The following is a 21,058-nucleotide window of genomic DNA, read 5'->3' on the forward strand; positions in this document are numbered from 1 at the left end:
ATGCATTTCTTCTCCCATTTCTCGATCCACATGGATTTTTGCTAAGGAGGCAAGAAGCTACACTTTTTAGTACAGTACTTTTATCACAAAATCTCATAATGAAAACTCACATCACTTCAGAAATAGATGTGCATATGGATTGAATGTGTTTCATGTAGAAATTAGAGTTTAGTCCAGCAGTTATGATAATTTATTAAGAAAAAAAAAATCACAGCTTAAGTTAAGTGTGAATTACTATCGGATTCTGACAAGTTAAACAGAATTTTACTGTCCATATTAAAATCAAGGTTTTGAGCATAAGACATTTTTTATTTGTAAAGAAGTAGTGATTTTGCAGATTTTTCTTTATGGCTATATTTTCGTACTTAGTGCTGGCTTAAGTACAAACAGCAAGAAAAAAAGGTTGTTGGATTCGTTTGGAGTAGGTACAGTGAATAATGTCATTCTTTTGATTGTAACCATGTGTTCCTGTTTAAAAGTGGGAACACTAAAGCTTTTACAGCATGAGGTTTGTTTGTTTGTTGTTATCTCCTACTAGATATAATAGTTTGTTTCTCACCTTTTTTTGTGAGATTTTTTTTTTAATTTGGTGTGTTTTGTTTGGGGCCTTTTTTTGCAAGTTTTACCCTTTCCTAAACTCTTCCCTCCTTCCATGTTTGTCTTCCTGGCTTTTTATAAAAAGACTGTTGCTCTCAAATATATTTGGGGAAAACAAAATCTGTGTAATTGCATGCCTAATTTGAATATGCATTGACAAGATTATTCATATTGGTTGAGCTGATCACCTGCTGAGTGTATTGCAGACCATGCATGAAAATTCTGTTTATAACAAGTTTCTAAGGAAACTTTACCATTTTTTTTTAATACTTTATAATGTAGCATCTGAATGTGCATTTGCATTACTAACCCACAGTGACAAACATAAGATCTAAAAATGCAGAAACTGAACTTACAGTACCCTGTTTCTTTAGCCGATGAAAGAAAAACTATAATAGTGGTATCTAACAATGAGGTAAACTCTTATAGAGCAGCATTAGATATGGAAAACTAAAATCCTTCTGACTTATTTTTAAAGTAAAGCATTTAAACTTTGCTATTTGTCTCCATCCCCTGCTTCACTCCTTAAGATTAGAATGTTATTTTTATTTTTTATTAAGAGACATTTTCGCATTGTTCAGCCTCCTGTTAAGGAACACAATGCTTACCTAACTTACTACTGTATATCTGAATCTAAGCAATCTAAGTATTTTTTCATCTAATGTTATAAGTGCTGAATATGAGGTGGGGTAGCAATCTCCCAGCAAAAGATTGCTTCTACAGTAATAGTTTTATGATATTAAGTACAAACAAGACCATTTTAGTGAAAAAACAGCATAAAAGGGCATGAACTGTTTCTCATCCATATTGTTAAAAGCTTTTTGTATGAAAGCACAGTAGGCTAATAGATAAAATGAATGAAAAGTAAATATTATATTTAATCTTTATCCTCAAGCATAAAGTTACAGCTACAAACTGGCAGACACAGCTACTTGGCTGTAGTAATTTCCATAATATATCAACAAGTTCATCTAGAACTATCGGACAGAGACAGTTTTGAAACTTGGAGTATTTCCTTAAATATTACAAGAATCTTCAGTGGGGAAAGTAACTATTTAGCTTGCAGATGGGATTCCAGGTTTGTTTAGGGTAGGAGACAGAGAGCTGCTCAAAATTACACTTTATGGTTGATTTTCTGTGGTAAAAACTGAGTTTAGTTAAATCACTGTGTCATCATCATGGATATGCTGCTAGACAGCCAGAACTGGGTGTTTGGTTTGGGGGTTTTGTTTTATTTTGTAATTATTAAGTAAAAAATGTCATCTCCCATTGCACCAAAATGACCCCACTACTTGAATTAGTCACTGTTTCTAGTCTAGCAGTTACTAGCCAGAAGTAATTTCTGCATTTATCTTAAGAAAAAAACCCAAAAAACAAACACACAAAACACTAAAACAAAAACCATAAGACTCGTAAGACTATAGTATTATTCTGTTATACCTGGAAAGAGACAAGGATATACATGTGAAAGATAGGATAGGTCCAGTTCTGCGACTGCCAATTTTACATTTGGAATACAACTGAATCCACAGAAAAGATGTATTGTCACAATGCCTAGTGAGAAGATGGCTGCATTACTGTGTTCATCCTGACTCTTGACATCTTGTTTGAAGCTTGGAGGTTTCTGCGTACTCTCTGCATCAGTTACAAGCTATAGGCCTTTATACAGTGTTTTCCTGCATGTCATGGTTTGTAACGTGCAGTAGTTTTTCTTAACCAGTGAGAGCCGTGGGCTAATTTTGCTTAATGCTGGTGGTCAAGATCAGAACAAGAGAGACAGAACCGTTGCAAAATTCCATGCATTAGCTAAGTATTATTATGGGGAAAGGGAATCTTCTTATTTTGGCTTCGGGGTTCTCATCAAACATGTGTCTTCCGTTACCTTTCACTAAATATCTCTTTGACTGTTTTTGCTTGTCTTAAACAATCAGGAACAAATTTGGCATGTAGTTTGTTTACTGCTTAACGATGAGGACCACTCAACAATTAGAAAGTTTGTCCTAGACTTCAAGCTGCAGATAATATCTCTAGCTGCCTTTTTATTTATTTATATTTTTTAAATTGTTTAAAGCAGAGTTCCAGAATCCAAACTAAAAAGGGGCTGTGTATTGTGTCTGAGGCTTTAGATCTTGTAGAGATTGGATTTATCAAACTTTTGTTGTTCCGTCTTTAAATGGCGTCACTTGTCTGTAGCCTGTAGGCCCAGACTATGCAGCTGATTTATTTTATTGTTTTATTTTTAAATGTGGGAATTGCTTTAGGCATTTATGTTAATCTTCATATTTTCTGAATTAGTGTTGTATTGTTACAGCCATTCTATTGGAGGAAACTATAGTATTCATGCAACTAACTGAACTGGGAATGAAATCCATAATAGAGATTAGCATAGAAATTGACATAAAACCTACAGTTTAAATAAAGCCAGACAAAACTGGTAGCTGCTACATAGAAACACTTTATCTGTTGTTGTTCTGCACTCATTCACCTGACAGTCATGCTCTTCAGTGCTCTTTTGATGTTGTTGTGGTTCAGGATTTTGGCAGCAAGGACAACCTATTCTTCAAGGAGACAATGGACAATGTGCTTTTTTTTTTTTCTTTCCCCCTCTGATCACTGGCAAAATGTGGCACTTGGAAAATAAATATTCTCCTGTCCATCAACTCACTTTCAGAAAAAGTAGTTTCTTTTTTTTTCTCCGAACTTTTAGGCCATAGTCCTTATAAAGCACAGAACCTGAAGGGATTTACTAGACTACTAAGTCTGGTCCCACAGCATTGATGGGAATCATGTTCTAGCCTGCATCATAACATCATAGTTGATTTATTTGATTCTTTTTTCTCTATTGTTGGTTGCATTCCTGCATTTGTAGACCTGATTTCAGTATCCCTCTGAGCTTTAGATTGCTGATGAGTAGTAGAAACAGTGATTTCACAGTTTGAAGCAGATATAGTACTATATGGGTGCTGTCACTGTTAGAAGCAAAAGAGCCCCAAGAACAAACCACACCTCATCCTTCCTCTTTGGGCCTCCAGGAGAGAAAAGTGTAGTTCTGCTTCCTTTGGAAAGGCCAAGTTGTGGACCCTTCCTTGGTCCTAGGTGTGTTCACACCTGCGTGCCATTGTAACATTGTGTTGGGAAAGACCACTGAAAAAAGCTATGTTACTCTGTTTTCTTCTTCTGTTTTGTTTTATTCCTGGCCAACATAGTAGTCTGCATCAGTTCCATTTCTACTTCATTTTTGCAGAATGAGTGACAAGAAATGTACACACTTGCTTCAGATGACCTCCTTCCACTTTGTGTAACTATTATTCTTTCCTTCTAGGGCTTTTGGGATGGATTTGCATTCATTTTTCATTCACTTTTTTTATCAGCTTTGGGATAGATTTCTTGTTCAAAGTAATGGCAGCAAAGGACTCCCTCTATATGCTGATGACAGCAGTGAGCTTAAGTTATTTTATTAGTGTAAGATGGTTCAGACTTGAGCAAAAGTAATAATGGTGGGGACTGGAATCAATAGTTTCCCCAACATCTTCCGTATCTAATTCAGTCTTGTCAGTGTTGTTGGAGTGGACAGCATTAAGGAGAAATTTTTGAACTTCTGTGATGTAGCAATACCACACTGTTTCTATGTGTTGCTTTGCCTTTTCTAAAAATATGGTTTGGTAGCAGCAAAGAGTTTCTGTTGGTTTTTTGGTTTTGAAATTTTCTACCCACCTTTTTTTTTTTTTCCCTGATAAAATGCAAGTTACTTGTTCGGTTGTTATTAAAGATGTACATTGCAACTTAGTTAGAAAGACTTGATCCATACCTTGCTACCCAAGATCTATTTTATTCCATAAACCTTTTATAGCTGCAAAGTAGTAAATAAATAATAACTTTTTTTTAGAACAAGGAAATTATTATTTGTCCCAGCTTTATTTCAGTTGCAGGCTGAATTTAGATTTATGTTTCATTTTTTAAAAAAATTAGAGTGATTATAGCCTATTAGAAGGAGAGTGCAGGATATCCTACCTATTTTGAGTTTTGTTTTCTCTTTGAATTCATAAAATCTGACTATCATATCCTATTTCAGTCCATTTGACTTTAGTTTTAAATTTCTAATAGTCTATTAGATGAATTAGACAATTCATAGGAACTACTTGCTAATTTCTGACAGATGACATCGGTAGCTATGCCCTGAATGTAGGTTGATTTCTAATGTTAAAATTTTTAGTTCATGAGCAGAATGCTTTGTTTTTCACTTCACTGTAGCTAGTTAGGAATCAATGAGGAAAGGAGGGTGAAATATCTTCATAATCAATGGTTATAAAGGTCTAAGGGGGAAAAAAATGAATTAATAAAACAATTAGCCAGCCAACCATATCCTCAGAAAACCTGTACTGCAAGCACCATGAGTTTCTCGTTTCCTCTCCTAAGCAGTCCCAGTGCCAGAGTTCTCCTTCAGGCTTTCACTTCTTCAGCTACTGCTCAAACATCAACATACAAACCTCTGTCTGAAAACTTAAGTGAATCAAAGCTGGCCACAGGGCAAACATCTTGTGGGTGCTTTTATGGGATTTTTAAGATGTGAATTAGATCATGACATCCTTTACTCTGGCTAAATTAATGCTATGTTTTCTAATCTCATTTTAACAAATTAATTTCTAAATAATTTTGCCAGTGGGAGCATAGATGATACAACACCTTGGTGTTAGGACAGGAACTGTGAAACTTGAAAAAATATGTATATGCTTCCTGACTGCAATGTAAAAAGAGCTTGAATTACAGTTCTAATTATCTGGCTTTTCTTCTTTCCTTCAGATGATTCGCAAAGGTTTTCTTCAAGTGTGTTTAGTACATATAAAACTCAGCAACCTGAGTAGCTTAAATATTAACCTCTTTCATCTACATGATGGTTTTAGCCCTGCATTGAAAAGTACATTATCTAGAATCACATTGTTATACAAATAAGGGTCCTTTCCTGGCATTACTTGCTTCTCATACCAATAATATAAAATTTACAGTAAGTTGAATTCAAACAGCCCAGAGCCTTGTGGAAGACAGCCTGTGAATTACTTGTTGCTGTTATGCTTACAAAGCAAATATGTATGAAAGTATATTTTAGTGGCTAGTTTTAACCCCCTAAAGCAAGACATTTTGATGGCCTGATTTTTATTTTTTTATTTTAAAAACAAAAAAGCTTTGAAACCTTTTATATTCCCTAAAAGTGATCAAAGAAAATCCCAATATGTACGTGGTTATTTTGCTTTTTAAATAAAATTCATATTGGCGCCTACTACGTCAAACATTCAAATAAAATACAAATTCTCACAGTTCGAGCTTACATCAAAGATGGAAATCATTGTGTGGTTTTTGGAAACCAAAGCAATTCCAAGATAGACACAGTTGGAATTTTTTTTATATGACAGCCTGTTTCATACACTTTGTAACATCAGTGCGAAGTTGAAAGACTGCATCCTAATGAAGGAGGAAGTCTAGGGGAACTTCTACAGTGCCTCTTAGGATTAAGGTCCAACTAGGTGACATAGTTACTTACACTTGTGATGGATTTATGCAGCAGAAGCAAATTTAATAATAAAATTACTCAATTTTTAGATGTGTATATAGACTACAAGATACTATTTCTTGAAATTATTGTTAGTAACGTGAAATATCTTCTACATTTTCCCACAGATTTGATATTAATAGTTGGGTTTCTTTTGGCAGGTTGTCAAGTTGTTAAGTAACAAAAGATCTCAAGCTGTTGGAATACTAATGTCTAGCCTTCATTTAGACATGAGGGACATTCAGCATGGTAAGTGAAATAAGTATTGTTGGTTCTAGCTCAGATCACATAACTAATAATGTGGAAATGCAAATTATTTCTATACTCTGATATTTAAAACAAATTAATAAGACATTTTTAACACTATTTTTTTCTGAAAATACATTGTTCTATCATTTATTTCCCTTTTCTTAGTAACATATTACCTTGCCCATACGGAGAAAAACAAGTGTTGTTTGTTTGTTTGTTTGTTTTTCAGAATTGCCTTCTATAGTTTTTGGCATCAGTTATCTAAGTGGTACAAAATACAGACAGTTTGATTTTAGTGTTTCTGAGGAAGAAAGTCTGATGTGTTGTTTATGTTAGTTCAGATAGCCCCAGGGCATATCCAGAGGGGGGGAAAAAAAAAAATAAAAATTTATATATATATTTTTATATAAAAAAATAAAACATGTAATTGATTTGCTAAATAAAATAATTCCTGCATTTGGATTAGCACAAACTATGGAGTTCTTTCGTCTTCAACAGCATTTTTTTTATAAAGGGAGATCTTTTGGGGAGTGTAATAATTTTCACATTTATTCTAAGAGACAGTAGTGCAAAAAGGTGAAAAGTGGAATTGCATTTATGTTCGAAGCATCCCTTATGTTTCCCAAAGGCTTTCTGTAGATTTGAAGCAGATTGAATTATCCTGTGAAGTGCCAGCCTATCTATTAAATAAATGTGGTTTCAAGTATAACACAGACTTCATAAATCATAAAAACATCTTGTGAACTTTCTAGGCTACGTATTTACAGCCACGCATTCAGTTTGCTATGATTTGCTTATTTTGTGAAATTATTCATAAATAGAACAAATTTCAGAGTACTCTGTCAGCTAGTGAGTAATTCTTAATCACAGTTTTAAGTTTTTATTAAACTGTTTTGATGGTTACTAGCTGAAGCGCTTAAGATGGTAGTCATAGAGCAAGGCGCCAGTACTGGCGCCAAGAAGTACTTGGTATTTCCAAAGCTGGAAGATGTAGTTCAGTTAAGTCATAGAGAAAAATCTGAAAACAATGATATGGTCCTTTCATTCAGTCAAATATTCAACTTGGTTTCAGTTAATAATGAGAACCTTATGAACAAAGGAGTCCGCCTAACATCTGTGTCTGTGGTAAAGCCAACACAAGTTCATTGAAAATTTGCTTGCTTAACATGCAACACTAACAATAACATGGCATGAATGTCAGCAGTTGAAGGGGTCAAACAATATTATTCTTAACCTTTATCCTATTACAAAATTAAGCACACATGATCATCTAAGAGCTGTGTGCAGATTTTGTATATTCCTCTTTCAATAGCTGTTTTGTAAAACCAAAAGTCTTTGCAAAGGGGAATTTAGAAGTGCTCTTATTCCCTTGCTGCGCAGAAGTGATTGAACAAACATGAGAGAACTTTTGTCTGTTGGGGGACTTTGTGGAAAGAGTTGGAAGATCCTGGTGTGATTTGTTTTTTATTTATTTATTTATTTGTCTGTTTGTTTGTTAAGAACGTAAAATAGGCATGAAAGAAAAGTGATGAGGGGCAGGAAATAAATCTGCATGGGGGCAAGGCAAATATAAGGAAAATAGAGGACACATCTCACCAAGAAGTATTTATGGCATCAGTCACTCCATGCAGAGTTCTCTCATTGATCTAACTATAGAGCCTGTGGAGAAATTTTAAAATCACAAGCCTAAGTATTTAGCTTCACCTTTATGTGTGCACTATTTTTATTTGCTTATTAAAAAGTGAGGGGGTTAACATATATTTGAGTTTTATAGCTTAGTGGTTTATCTGTTGCAATCTGAATATACTAACAAGAAGGTACTATCAAAAATGAAAATATAGAATGTGTCTGCATTAGCAAAATAGGCAGTTGACATATTTGCATCTTTATACATTAAGATTAAAGATGTATGACAATAACTACAGCAAAAAATGTCACTGATGTTCTTTGTCCCCTGGCCCACAGTTTTAGTGAGATTATGGAAGTTTTTGCAGTGTTTAATGTACAGTGACATGTACATTTAACCATATCTCAGTATGACACATCCAATGTTTTTTTATAAATTTGAAAGGCAATCAAATGAAACTTTTTTTTTTCCCCTCACTCTGACAATTTGTGGTACTAGGCAACTTTCTCTGTATGCTTTCTTGTAAATATTCCCTATATTACATATAAAGCATATCTGTGGGATGCAAATTGAAGAAGAATTGTAAGTTTATTTTATTTTTTTTACTGTCCATAGAAAAGCACCAAGAAAGAAAGAGAAACTTTCTGTGCAGGGTGGTATTCAGTTCATTTCCTGATCTGCATGCTATTGTGTTTTCTTTTTCTAGCATTTTAGGCAAATTTCAGAGTGTTACAGGAACAGAAGGGAAAACAATTGTGCTGGGTATTAATTCACCTAATAGATTGAGGATTTCAAGCTTGAGTATTGTGTTTATCTGGAGAGCTTAAAATAGCTTTAAACATGATATATTTAATGTCTTGTAAATTGTTGGTTGATTGGTTCTGGGTGTTTTTAGTGTATTTGCATTTGCTTTATAAGATAAAAGCCAATGGTATAATACTATTTGCAAGAAACAATTGTTGATGAAAGATTGTTCTGGAAAATTTGAATAATTTATGATATTTTGGTAACTGATCTTAAACACTTAACTACTTTTCATGCATACATGGTTGGATGGCATTTAATGGAAGATCTCAGAATATTGTAATATATGCTAAACACCTTTTCTTCATGATGATGATATCCTTTTAAAGCATCTTATTGTAGAATTGCATTTGTCTACTCCTGACTTTGAAACAGGTTGAGTAAGACAAACTCCCAATCCTTGACTGCTTTTGAAATATTTTTACAGTGTGGAAGGATTAGTTGTAGTAATCAGGCCATGTTTGTACTGAACTCTAGAATGTCTTTCTAGTAGTGCTTTAAAGGAGGGAAGGTTGATTTTGGTTGTTATTATGGGTTTGGTTTTTTTTTTTTTGCTAGATTCTAATTGCTAACAGAACTCCCAGCTATTTTACACAATCTAGGCTAGAACTGTAAGAAATGTTGGTCTCTTTAGTCACAATGTGATTTCTTCGTGTTATGAGTACAAAAAAGTGAGTCCTCTTCTCATGGTTTCTCTAGTTTCACACAAGGTTTTACCAATGCTTATTTTTTTATAACAATCTATCAACCATGCTAAACACTACCCAGGCTTTTTGTTTTTTTTTTTTTTTTTTTTTTGTTTGGTTTTTTTTTTTTTTTTTTTTTTATTTTTGCTATACCACAAATATCCTTTATCTAGTATTATGTTCCCACTGGAAATATATCTGTATTTGGTTGCATGATGCAGCCAATTTTGAGAAATGCCAAACAAGCACTTCTTACATATTTTTCCTTTATAGCTCAGATTTTCTTCCTAGAGAAAAAGGCAATGGTTTTAACATTAGTCTTTTTTTTTTCTTGACATTTCAGAGGTGCAACCTGTGCTTAGGGATCTGATTCTAGTTAACTGCATATAGTAATCTGTGATGAACACCCTACACATTAACATCTGATTGCATGTTAAGTCCGTGTCTGCATTTAGGGACCCTATCTCTCAAATAAGATTATCTCCTGTTAATAAAGTTGTCTGTCATCACATGAAATGTAACAACTGTTTGAAACTGCAACTATGTTGCAGATAAATGGGTGTCAGTGCCGCCTAAATCCCCCTTTGCTTAAAAGGATACAGTGTATCCTCTTCTGTGTTTAATCTTTTGTGGTTGTTAATAAGCGCAGTTAAGAATAGCAAAAAATTCTCTCTGTGTGGAAAGATAGAAGGAAAAATTGAAACTGCAGATGTCAGCCAGAAAACAAATTTCATATTTCATGTAGATAAATATTTTACTTACTACACAGATTTATATCCAGTATTTATTTTCAAAATGGAAATTAATCTTTTATTCAGCAAAATCATCTTAGTTTGAAGTTACCTTCTAAATGTTGAAAGTAGAAGTCTGGCAAAAATGACGTACATAATTCTCTGTCTTTTGAAGCTGTCTGTAATTGTTTTCAATTCAGTAAGTTTCTCTTAACAGGGTTTATCATTTCAGGCACTGTGCTACCTCTGGCGCGGCTGCAATACTGTAACTAGGTTTCTATAAGGTTTTGCATAGCACTATGTGGTTGCCCTGGCTCTGTTGGAAGTAGCTGGAAGATCTCTGCCTCTGAATTTTGGATCACCTTTCTCACATCCTCATTTAAAAGTAATTTCTCCCCTACCCTACCTCTGAGACATGAGTAAGCTACAGAATTTGATGGAGCTACCAGTCCTACTCTAATAATTGGAGAGAGAAGAGAGAAAAAAACAAACAAACAAACAAAAGGCTCTTTTAATTACAGCCCTCAGCTTAGTCTTGGTAAGTGATACTGAGAAAAGAGGTTATATAAAAGAATGTAATAGGAAAAGTAGTTATGGAAAGGGCAAGCAGATTCACCTAACAGCTGGTAAACCCCAGCCTTTTAATCTGTATTTGAGATTATTTTACTGGAGATTGTATTTGTGGTAGAGCTTACTCTGCTAACAGAAGTACAACTTTGAACAACAAACATCTTCTGCCCTGAATTCAAGACAGATGTGAAGGAAGTGAATGTACTTTAAATGTTAGTGGGCAAAATAAATGTTTATTCTTTAGTATTTGGCTGTTTATGACAAAGGAACATGAGAAAATATTGATGGGTTTGTTTCATTTGTTTGTTTTGTTTGACTGCTTAAACTGGCACTTAGAAATGACAAGCTAGGAGTTTAACTGAGTTATTTCACTGGAGGAGGAGGGTAAAGTGTCTCTTACACTGCATTATTTAAATGTTCTGTGCAGGAATTCTTCAAGCATTGAAATATCACCTAGTCTCAGTGATCATAGGTCCAAGAGATGCTCTAAATAGAAAGCAATGAGGAAAGAATGACTCAAAATCTGGAAAATAAGATTCATTATTAGTTTACCCTATGGAATGTCCAGAGATGAACTTAACATTATTTATCCTAATAACAATTGATGTGTATTATCTTGGTCATTTGAAACTCATAATACCAAATGTTTGTCAGGAATGGATATCTTCCCGAAAGACATTTTATGGTTTAAACAAGTTACAAGAATAAAATTAAAACAACGCATTATTGGATCAAGTTCTTTGGGCATTGTTATACTGGAAGGTAAACTAGTTGCACAAAATTGCTGCTTTTCTTCATTTAAGTTATTAAAAAAGTCCTGCATGTAGTAAGGTTTTTTTTTCTTCCAGGTGGCAAGTCTATTTCTTTATTAAAAGAATGAATCATAAAGTAGTTGCAGTCAGTGCAGGTTAATTACAAAGTTTGGAACTCTACCTGTTACTTCTGGCTTATTAATTGAAAAAGAAATTCTTGAACTCTTTTTCTTGAGCAGATATAGTGCATTTTTTTCTTAATCAAATATGGCGCATTCAGATGTCTAAAATTTAGGAGATTGTGGATTAAGTTTCTCCTCTGATAGCCTGTCCAGCATGTGTTTAGACTCTTCTGAGACATCACCAAGGAAAGATTGGTTGGTTCATCATTTTTCTGTCCTGTGAACTAGGAGTTCCTCAAAACTTCAGTCTTATTCAGTTATTTCTTCTTAGCTTTATGCTACCATGTTCACTACCTTATGCCTGCTGTTAGACTGCAAGCTTACGCATTTTATTTGCTTATAATTACTTTACAAGCTCCTATTGTGAGATTATTGGTAAGTAAAACAATGGAATACACAAAAGGGCTTTTATAAAAGACAGACTAGAACTGAATTTGAGTACCACATATATGTATTTCTGCAAATGTTCCTATTGCTTTGATGCTGCTACGATGTTCATAGTGTTCTGCACTGAGCAGCCAAAAGTGATTCTGGGGCCCTTGTGTGGCCACTCCGGCCACAGGCAGCCTGTGAGGAAGGACAACGAAGGTCCTTGGAGACAGGTGGGGTTTCTAATGGATGTGGCATAAACCTCTGAGTATTTCAGGGTGATGACCCTGAAAGCCAGTCCTGAGTATTGAGAGCATGCCTCAAGTCCACTTCCTATAATTTTAGGTTTTCTGAAGCTTAGTACACAGCAACCAGAGGCCAATAAAACAATAGCAGCAGTTGTTAAGGAAAAAAAGAAAATACAACCTTGGTTATCATTTTCTTTAAGTATGTGTGCAACACATCAAGATAATGAAGGACAGAAATGTTCATATCACCAAGAAAGGAACTGAATATTTTATGAGATACATTATTTTGCAATTTACAATAAAACATAAATGTATGGAATTACATCGATTTTCAACAATGCAAAAATACATTTTAAAGAAGTTAAGGAAAATCATATTGAGTTTTTTCACAATATTTGAATCAACAGAGACTAATTACTGCCACATTGGATAGTTTGGATAATTAAAGATTTTTGTTGTTGTTAAGAACATATGAATGTAATTTAATAGAGAAGTTTTGTAAGAAACTGTAACTGCATTGTTTGTCTGTTGTTTCAATTGAAACAGTTTATTTTTTTTCTTGGAAGTCTGATTTACTTTGAAACTTTGAGAGAAAAGTTTCAGGAAAGTTCTGTTTTTCCAAAAGAAAAAAAAAGTACTGTTGTATGTGTGCCATGTAGTCACTCATAAGAGGGATGATTACAAAATTCTAAGCATGAAAGCAACAAAATATATGCTGTTAGCAGTAGTACCATGCAAAAATTAGGGGGAGATAAGGAGGGAGAAAAAGAACACCTGGTCTGTTTTCTATAGTGGAAATATTTTCCAGTGGTCATACTTTTGTACATTGCTGAACTACACAGAGATTTTAGCATTATGAAAAGTAAGGCTTATTAATCGACTAAGACCTTCCAATAACCGCCACACACTTTTTCATTAAGTCAAACAGTTTAGAATAAAAGGATGCTTCCCACAGAAATCCATCAGTGATTTGTTCATGTGTTTCTTATGTTTTGAATATATTTGTACAAATAAACAAAAAAAGTGACTTACATGTACATTCCCTTTAAAACCTAATTTAAATAAAAGGTAGTTAAAATGAGGATTTAGTAAAACTTGAAGTGAATACTTTTTTCTTTTTTCTTTTTTACATTCAGTGTACCTATTTTTACTGTATTTTTCTTGTCACTACTCTTTTAAAGAAGCAATTAGGACAATATGCTGTATTTGATCAAATGGAGCTCTGTCTAGCTTAGTATCTGATCTGTGTGAATAACTGGTTAAAAAGAAAAAAGAGTGGCACAGACCACTCATTATGTAATTTTTATAGATCTCTATTTTATCTTTTTGCAGTAGTCATCTTTCTGCAAGCTGAAAAGTGTGTTTGGAATGACTTTCACACACATTGTTTATTTTTTTTCCTTGTCACCAGTCTATGATCCATAGTTCTCTTTCTTCTCTTTGCAAATGAGGTGATTATCTCTATGCTGTTTTCAAGACTTATGTGTGCCATATGCCTATGCCATGGTATTGCATCATCTTCTGTTTAAGGCTTCATCTTTTATTTTTTTTTCCCTGTATTGTTACTGACATTGTTTGCCCTTTAACTGTTGCTAATTATTGAGCTTATGTTTTCAAATGAAAAAAATCCGTGTGTCATTTTGGGGGCAGTAGTTGTTAATTTTGGATCCATCACAGTGCTTTTACAGTTTGGGTTCTTTTTCTCCCCATCTACTTTGCATGTATTAACACAGCATACTTAAGATATTCATTCGTATGTGTTTTCTGGTCAGCTTTAAAGTGGTTAGTTTTTATTATCTGCCAACATTACCACCTCACATTCATTATATGGCACAGGAACCTGAAAGGATTCTAGTAAGACTCCACTGCTAACACTTGGTATTTTGAAAACTGATCCTTCATTTTTTAATTTTTTTTTTGTAATAGATTTCCTAGTTTTTTGAGCAGTTTTAGATTTTAAGCAGAGTAGACTTTTCTTGTTATCCCATGACAGCATAATCTTTTTTTTCTGAAGCCTTAGGTACAGATTGTGAGGAGCCTTTGGAAAATCCAGAGTCAGTCTGATCACTCATATCTGTGCCTTTGTTGACTCCATTAACTTAGTAGTATTTAATTTGTTGTTCATGAGTGTCTACTATGAAATAGCATGTTACCCCTCTTTCTTGTTGCGTCGGTTTACCTGTATGTTCATTTCAAAAAAAGCTGTTCTTCTGTATAATCCATATGCATTTTCTAGGCACAGAAGTCAAGCTGACTGATTTGTAGTTTCTAGCTTCATCAGGGAATCCTCTTACAATTTGCACTTGTATGTTCTAAAGCTTGTTGAGTTTGAGACGGTGCCTGAACATATTGCTGAAAGTATAGAGCTTGTCTGAGAACCTCTTTGACCTTTTCTGTGGTTGTGAATCCTAACACAAATACTTTGTTTAACCTTTTCTGATTTTCTTTCACTTGAGCTCATTTTCACAGCCAGATTATCTGCACGCCCAACTGTTTACTGTCAGGCTTCATATACCCAATGTGCTTGAAAGCAGTTTTATTTCTAGCTTTATGCATTTGGCAAGTTGGGTTTAGACCTTTTTGGTTTTGTTCAATTTATGTTGAACTTACAAGACTTTTTGGTTTTCTATTTTCTTTGGCCAATTTCCACTTTTTGAAGAGTATCTTTTATTTGCAGGTGTCTCCTGTGCTCTTATGTTTAATCATGTATGTGGTTTTGAGGAGTAGGAATACTGAGGATCTGAAAAGACAGAAAAAAAAGGGTACTTTTGAATTTTTCAGTTGATTATATTAGGGGTTCAGATAACAAAAAGAAGTGTCTATAAGCTTCCTTCTCACCTGCAAGGTTTTTTTATCCTTTTAACTGCTTTCTCACTCTAATGTAATTCCTCCCTGTAAAATCTAGTTTTTATGGTGTTATTTAAAAAAATCTTTTCTCCTGTCCTATAAAGAAATTTCATTTAATGCTATTGCAGTGTCTCCAACTCTTTTGTGCACTATTCAGAAGTAAATAATGTATTGCTTTTGCTCTTTTGGTATTTCAGCCTAGTTGCTTTGAATAATAATTATCATATCCTAAGATTAAGACCTCTGCATGCCATCTCAAAGATATGCTTAACAAAGTAAACCTTTTGCTACTATGTTTTCTGTATTGCATATTAACTTAAAGCTTCTACCATTTATAAGTCCTTATTAACATGCTAGTTTAATGATCTGTAATAGGGTACTGTGTTTTTTCTATTTAGACGTGAACTCCCTCAGCAGGGAATGTGGTAGATCTGTTACAATTGATTGCTTTATATGAACTGACTCACACTTTCTTCGGTAGTCATTGCCACTCTTCTGTGGTAATCAAGTATGGCATCATGTACAACCTTTTATTACTTGTGTTACAATGATGATCTTCCTTCTAGTACATTTGGAGCAGCCCTAAATCTACCAGTAAATACCCATTCGCCGACTAGAAATATTAGATGCCTGGAAACTACAGAGTATGTCAGAAAGATGGAGCCAACTTCAGAGCAGTAGTGATTTCAAATTGGATCCATCTTTTCGAAACACCCTATATGTGGAAACACATCACATACGCAGCCTGGACTTTCTCTGTTGTGCTCTGCTTATCTGGGGCATTTTACTGACTCCTCTCCTTCGGCTTCCACCTGGACTTCCCTCCTTCCCGACCCACCACCTTCCTTTCCGTCCCTGCCAGGTGCGAGCCGCGCCCCTCTCCCGTTAGACCCGCCTGCCCATTGCCCCTTGTTGCTGGCGGCCGCGGCCCCGGCTCCCCTCGGCCGAGCCTCCCCCGACCCCGCCAGCCCCCCGTCCTCGCTGCCGGCAGCAGGTGGCAACAGCGGCCCGCGCAGCCGCCGGCGGAGGAAGCTCCGGGCCGCTTCCCGGGAGCCGCCGGGCAGCGCCGAGCCCGCTGCCCCACGGCACTGGCTGCCGCGGGCAAAGTCCTCCACCTTGCGGCTTCGCCCCGCGAACCGTCTTGGAGGCGCTGCCCGTCGGCATGCTTCTCGCCCACTGAACGTCCTCTCTCAGATAACTGCTCTGAGCTTAAGGAAGGGAAAGTATGCTGCAAAAAGGGGGGAGTTATTTGCTTGCTGCATCCATCCCTCATCCGTGGTAGGTATGGTAAGAAGCAGAGCAAGGGAAGTTATGGTTTTCTACTTTTTCCCTCTTCCTTCTCCTCTTCTGTCATGATCCCTAGACAATGAAAGATCAAGGTTATTTCCATTGTTTTGCAGTCCCACAGGAAACCTCCCTAAGCAATATATGTTGCATTCTATTTCAGTGTAATGTATTTTGTGTTTTTAGTGAAGCTGCAATTGCTCTAGCTACCTGGACACAAAATATACCTCAATGGCATTGAACTGAAGCAACATGGAGCGTCTCTTGTAATCTCAAAGTGCTCAGCAGGCCCAATCCAGTCACAATACTGAAATAAATACGCATAGGTGATTTCAAATAACATTTGATTTTTTTTTTTCTTAGAACTTCGGTATTATGGTTTGCCACGTATCCAGGCAATAGGTTTTGTTGCAATCCAAGCCCTTATTTCCTTGAGTTGTTAATACCAGCTTCTGAGAAATACTTTGAAGTATGAAGAAAGATGGGACTTAAACCATAAACATGCATCCTTCTGCCCTCAGTTATCACAGGATTGTGATTTGAATTAGTAAAGCTATGTCATCTGTAATCTACCCAGCCAAAAATCTTTTTGCATTATTTTCATAATCCCCCCATACTTAGAACATGGGCTAAATATCACAAGATCATTACATCATTTTTCTTAGCATCTGTAGCTCTTTAATACTGTAATTTCAGAATATTTGGTGAAAAGCTTAGTGTGGGTTAGTACAATGAAATTGCTGGTGTTTATCCAGACATCAGACTAGGCAAACATGTAGAACAGCAGATGACATCTAAACTTTTCTCTGCTATGCTGAAAATAAAATTTTAGTTTGATTTGTAGAATAAATTGAGAGTATTTCATTTTATTTGAGTGAGATACTACCATCTGACAGAAGGAAAGGAAAATTTGCTTTTGAAAAGAACCCTCTCAAATGTTTTATGCTTGTAATTCCTGAGCTAAAAAAAATATATATTGTATTTTGACTCGTGACTGCAACAGTTGACTATACAGCAATTATAGGTTAATTGGGACTTGCTTTGTCTGATTTTTTTGAATCCCTATAAGTTTACATGTAGTTTTTTCTAACTAGCTCTGCTACTACAGATATTGATGTCGTAATACACAACTGGCTAGGTTGAAACATAAGGAAGGAAAGCTTGTTTCTGGATGATCAATGCATGTCTTCTTAGTCAAAAGACCTTGCAGTACTTTCTGTTGTAAATCATCAAAAGGTAGCAACATTCCATGCAGTCTACGTAAAATTATTTAGGCTCATTGATGGTAGAGAACTTCAGAGGGACCTATCAAAGGGCAAACACAGCTCAACTCTCAATTTCTAGAAAGTGCATTATTAGCGTTTAGTCTGGCTGTTAAATAAGGCAAGTCCTGTAATGTTGCCTGCTAATTTCTCTCTCAAGCTATTAGTCTGTATAAGTACTAACATTTTAGTAGTATAAATGATCTTGAGTTCCAACTGAAATTCTGACCCTTCAACCTTTTGCTTTCTTTGAAGTCACTGATAGTTTCAGTGAGTCTAGGATTTCATACAAATACTTTGTGATGAGGAAGTCAATGTATCCCATGAAACACTGTTCGAAAGGTTGATTTCCCTCACTTTTAGCACTTAAAATATTCTTTCTATAGTGAATTTGTCGGATTAATTTACAGACATCCTTCATGCTTCCCTGCTTTTGGTCTGCAAAATTAGGGAGCCATCTACTTTTGAGTGTCTTCTCATGCAGGTATGCATAAGAACTGTAATCAGGTTGCTTCTTAACTTTCTCCTGTATAAGCTAAATAGATCAAGCAATTCCATAGAAAGACAAGTTCTTGAGGTTATTCTGTTGTTTCCTTTTGTTGGTCTCTTTGATATCCCACCAGCTATAGCTCTAATCCAATGATTGTTTTGATTTCTAGTCACTCCTTGAGAGACAAGGTGTCTTATGTTAGTCATTGATCAGGAGAGTGTAATCACAGCAGTTTTTTGAGTGAGTTTGAGTCTGCTCAGAAAAGAGCAGCTCTCCCATTAGCATTGCCATATGGATTTCACTAAGGATTAATAACTGGTTTTAATCTCTTTTTGGTGTTGGTGAAGATATATTTAGTTGCAGTAAGATGAGAACAGATTCCTGTGAAAGCCTAAGATATTCTCCTTTCTGGTAGTGTTTCATGAGCCATTAAATTTTCAGATCTGTGAATTAGGCAGTATTTAACTCATTTAGTGTTGACACTTGAGTAATTTGATGTAAGTATTCTATATTGCCAGCTGGACACACCTGGAGCTCCCTTAACTGTATACTAAGTGTGGGTAACTTCATAATGCAAAAGCCAAGATCCTAAGCCAGCTGCTTAATGTGGAAAATATAATTTTTTTTGGAAAAAAAAAAAAAAAGTATTTTTGGTGTCTGCCCTGCTAACTTTATCAAATACATATGCAGAGTGCTATGTAACTATAAAGCTGATATATCTTTGCCATTGTTATGAGGGGTGAATTGTGGTCAATCTCAAACAAATACAATAATGAAAAAATCAAGAGGTTCAATGGTGAATTAGAAGCATGAGTAGAGAGTGGAATGTTTATAAGGAACATGGAAAGATTTGGGACTGTCCAAAGCTGCTCAGGGTCACAGAGTAAGGCAAATAGTTCCCATAGGAAAAAGTTCGTGTTGTCCCAGTGATTATGATGTTAGAATAAGCAATAAATGATTCTTCCAATAGTTGGAATAATTTTAACCTAAATTTATTCTTGATTTTATACTACTTTAAACCTAGGTTTCATCTTTGTCAGTGAACTACTAGATGATTCCAAATAAAGCTGTTCCTCTTTCTCCTGCTTCGTCTTTGTCATCAAGAATGAGCTCCCTAAAGCATTAAAATGCTTATCTCTTTGCTTATGGATTGGACTTCTCAGAGTTAGCTGTGGCTTTGTTTACTTTGAGCTGCTCTAATGAAAATAGATAAGCTGGAATTAAACCAAAAGACAGCAAATTTGAATTCTGAAAAAATCCACAAGTAATTAGAAGTCTCCATGAGTTTGAAGCCTGAAGGCTTCTTTGTATTGCAAAGTCTTGCTAACTTCTTCCAGCTGCACTCAGTGAGAGATGCTATGTTGTTCTGCAAAGCTTGACTTGTATACATCCTTTGATTGTCACGGTTACACCATCACTGGTGTCACAATTAGCATGTGGAACTCCTGGACATGATGTCATTAAAACAGAGATTGAAAAGTGTTAGACTAAGTGTGGATCTAAAAGAAAAGTCAAACACTAACAGAAAACTGCAGTTTTATTTTGCTTGACTCATGAATATGAAGCTATAAATCAATCTGTCTGCAGACAGATTGATACACAATGGCAGATCTACTGCATATGTGCCTTACAGCTGATGTGTTTGTGCTGTTTGTTTTTATAACATGCACTGTAAATACATAGTCATGTAAACATCCTAAAAGTATATACTTCAGATATCCTGTTCTAGTAGTCTCCCTAACAAAAGTGATATGCTTGATAGGTATGACAAGTTTCATTTTGAGAACTTCTAAATGGAATGTCTGTGGCTTGCTATACTACCTTAACCAGAAAGTGGAAAAATTTAATACGAGCTGATATTGAAGTAAAAGCTAATAGCATTGTTGTTTTTATAGCAGTGATTTTATTTTCTGTAACAGAATTTTTTATATGTAAACTATATCCATATGCCAATGATTAATTTTATATCAAAATCTTGTTCTTGAAACACTTGTAAAAATGTATTTACAGGACAGGAAGTTTGCCTAGAGAATAACAAACCCCTACTATAATCACAGAGCTAATTTTTAAAAAAGTATTTAAATGTGTCCTATATCATTTGTATTTGTGTACTATGCTAAGCCTTGAGTAGCATTTTGGGAGTTATTGTGGTAATCCTTTCCAGTTTGTTGAAAATCTTGAATCCTGCCAGTCAGTCTTGTGCTTCAAATTCACTCATTGAAGACCTGCCCCTGTCAGGTTCATTGAGACTGTTTGCTCCTGTATGGACTATAGTTTAAAATAAACATAATCTGGTAAAATGTCATTCTTTTCTCAACCTTCCTATATCCCACACCCATGTTTTTTTCACCTACCAAATTCAAACAAATCTTATCTAAACAATTAAGATAAGCATTGAAGTACTCTCTATAGTCAAATCAGCAAACCTCTCAAAACCAGAACTGAAATACAATCTCTCTAAATTAAACAGTCTACAATGGCAATCATGTTTGTATTTAAACATTTTATTCTGAAAGGATTACAGCATTGGTCTCCATTTTTTTTCCTGCCTAGACAAGAAGGCGACATACTGAGTCAAACAAAATACATTGGTTCTCCAAGAACTGAACTTACACACTTTTTATAAACAGACTATATAGGTGTATGAATTTAGACATCACATAATCAGTAACTGCTGTCTTTAACATAGTAGGCAATTCTTTAAAAGGTATTAATGTAACTGTTTATATTACCTATATATAGCTGTATATAAAATCTAGTTATATATTTTGTTGTATGTGTGTGTATATATTGTGTGTAAAAAAGCTCTGTTGAT

At 35.1% G+C, this 21,058-nt stretch overlaps 1 protein-coding gene across 1 annotated transcript in view; it reads left to right on the forward strand.

The window, feature by feature from the left end:
- Positions 1 to 21,058, forward strand: part of FMN2 (formin 2) — a gene marked incomplete at its 5' end in the record, with an annotated part of 156,569 nt that overhangs the window by 62,487 nt on the left and 73,024 nt on the right. The window contains 1 exon segment of the mRNA XM_080341260.1: positions 6,304 to 6,391. Within this exon segment, the coding sequence (XP_080197386.1) occupies positions 6,304 to 6,391 (88 nt within the window).

The sequence above is a fragment of the Nesoenas mayeri genome, assembly GCF_963082525.1.
Source record: "Nesoenas mayeri genome assembly, chromosome: 3".
In the NCBI taxonomy this organism is placed as follows: Eukaryota; Metazoa; Chordata; class Aves; order Columbiformes; family Columbidae; genus Nesoenas; species Nesoenas mayeri.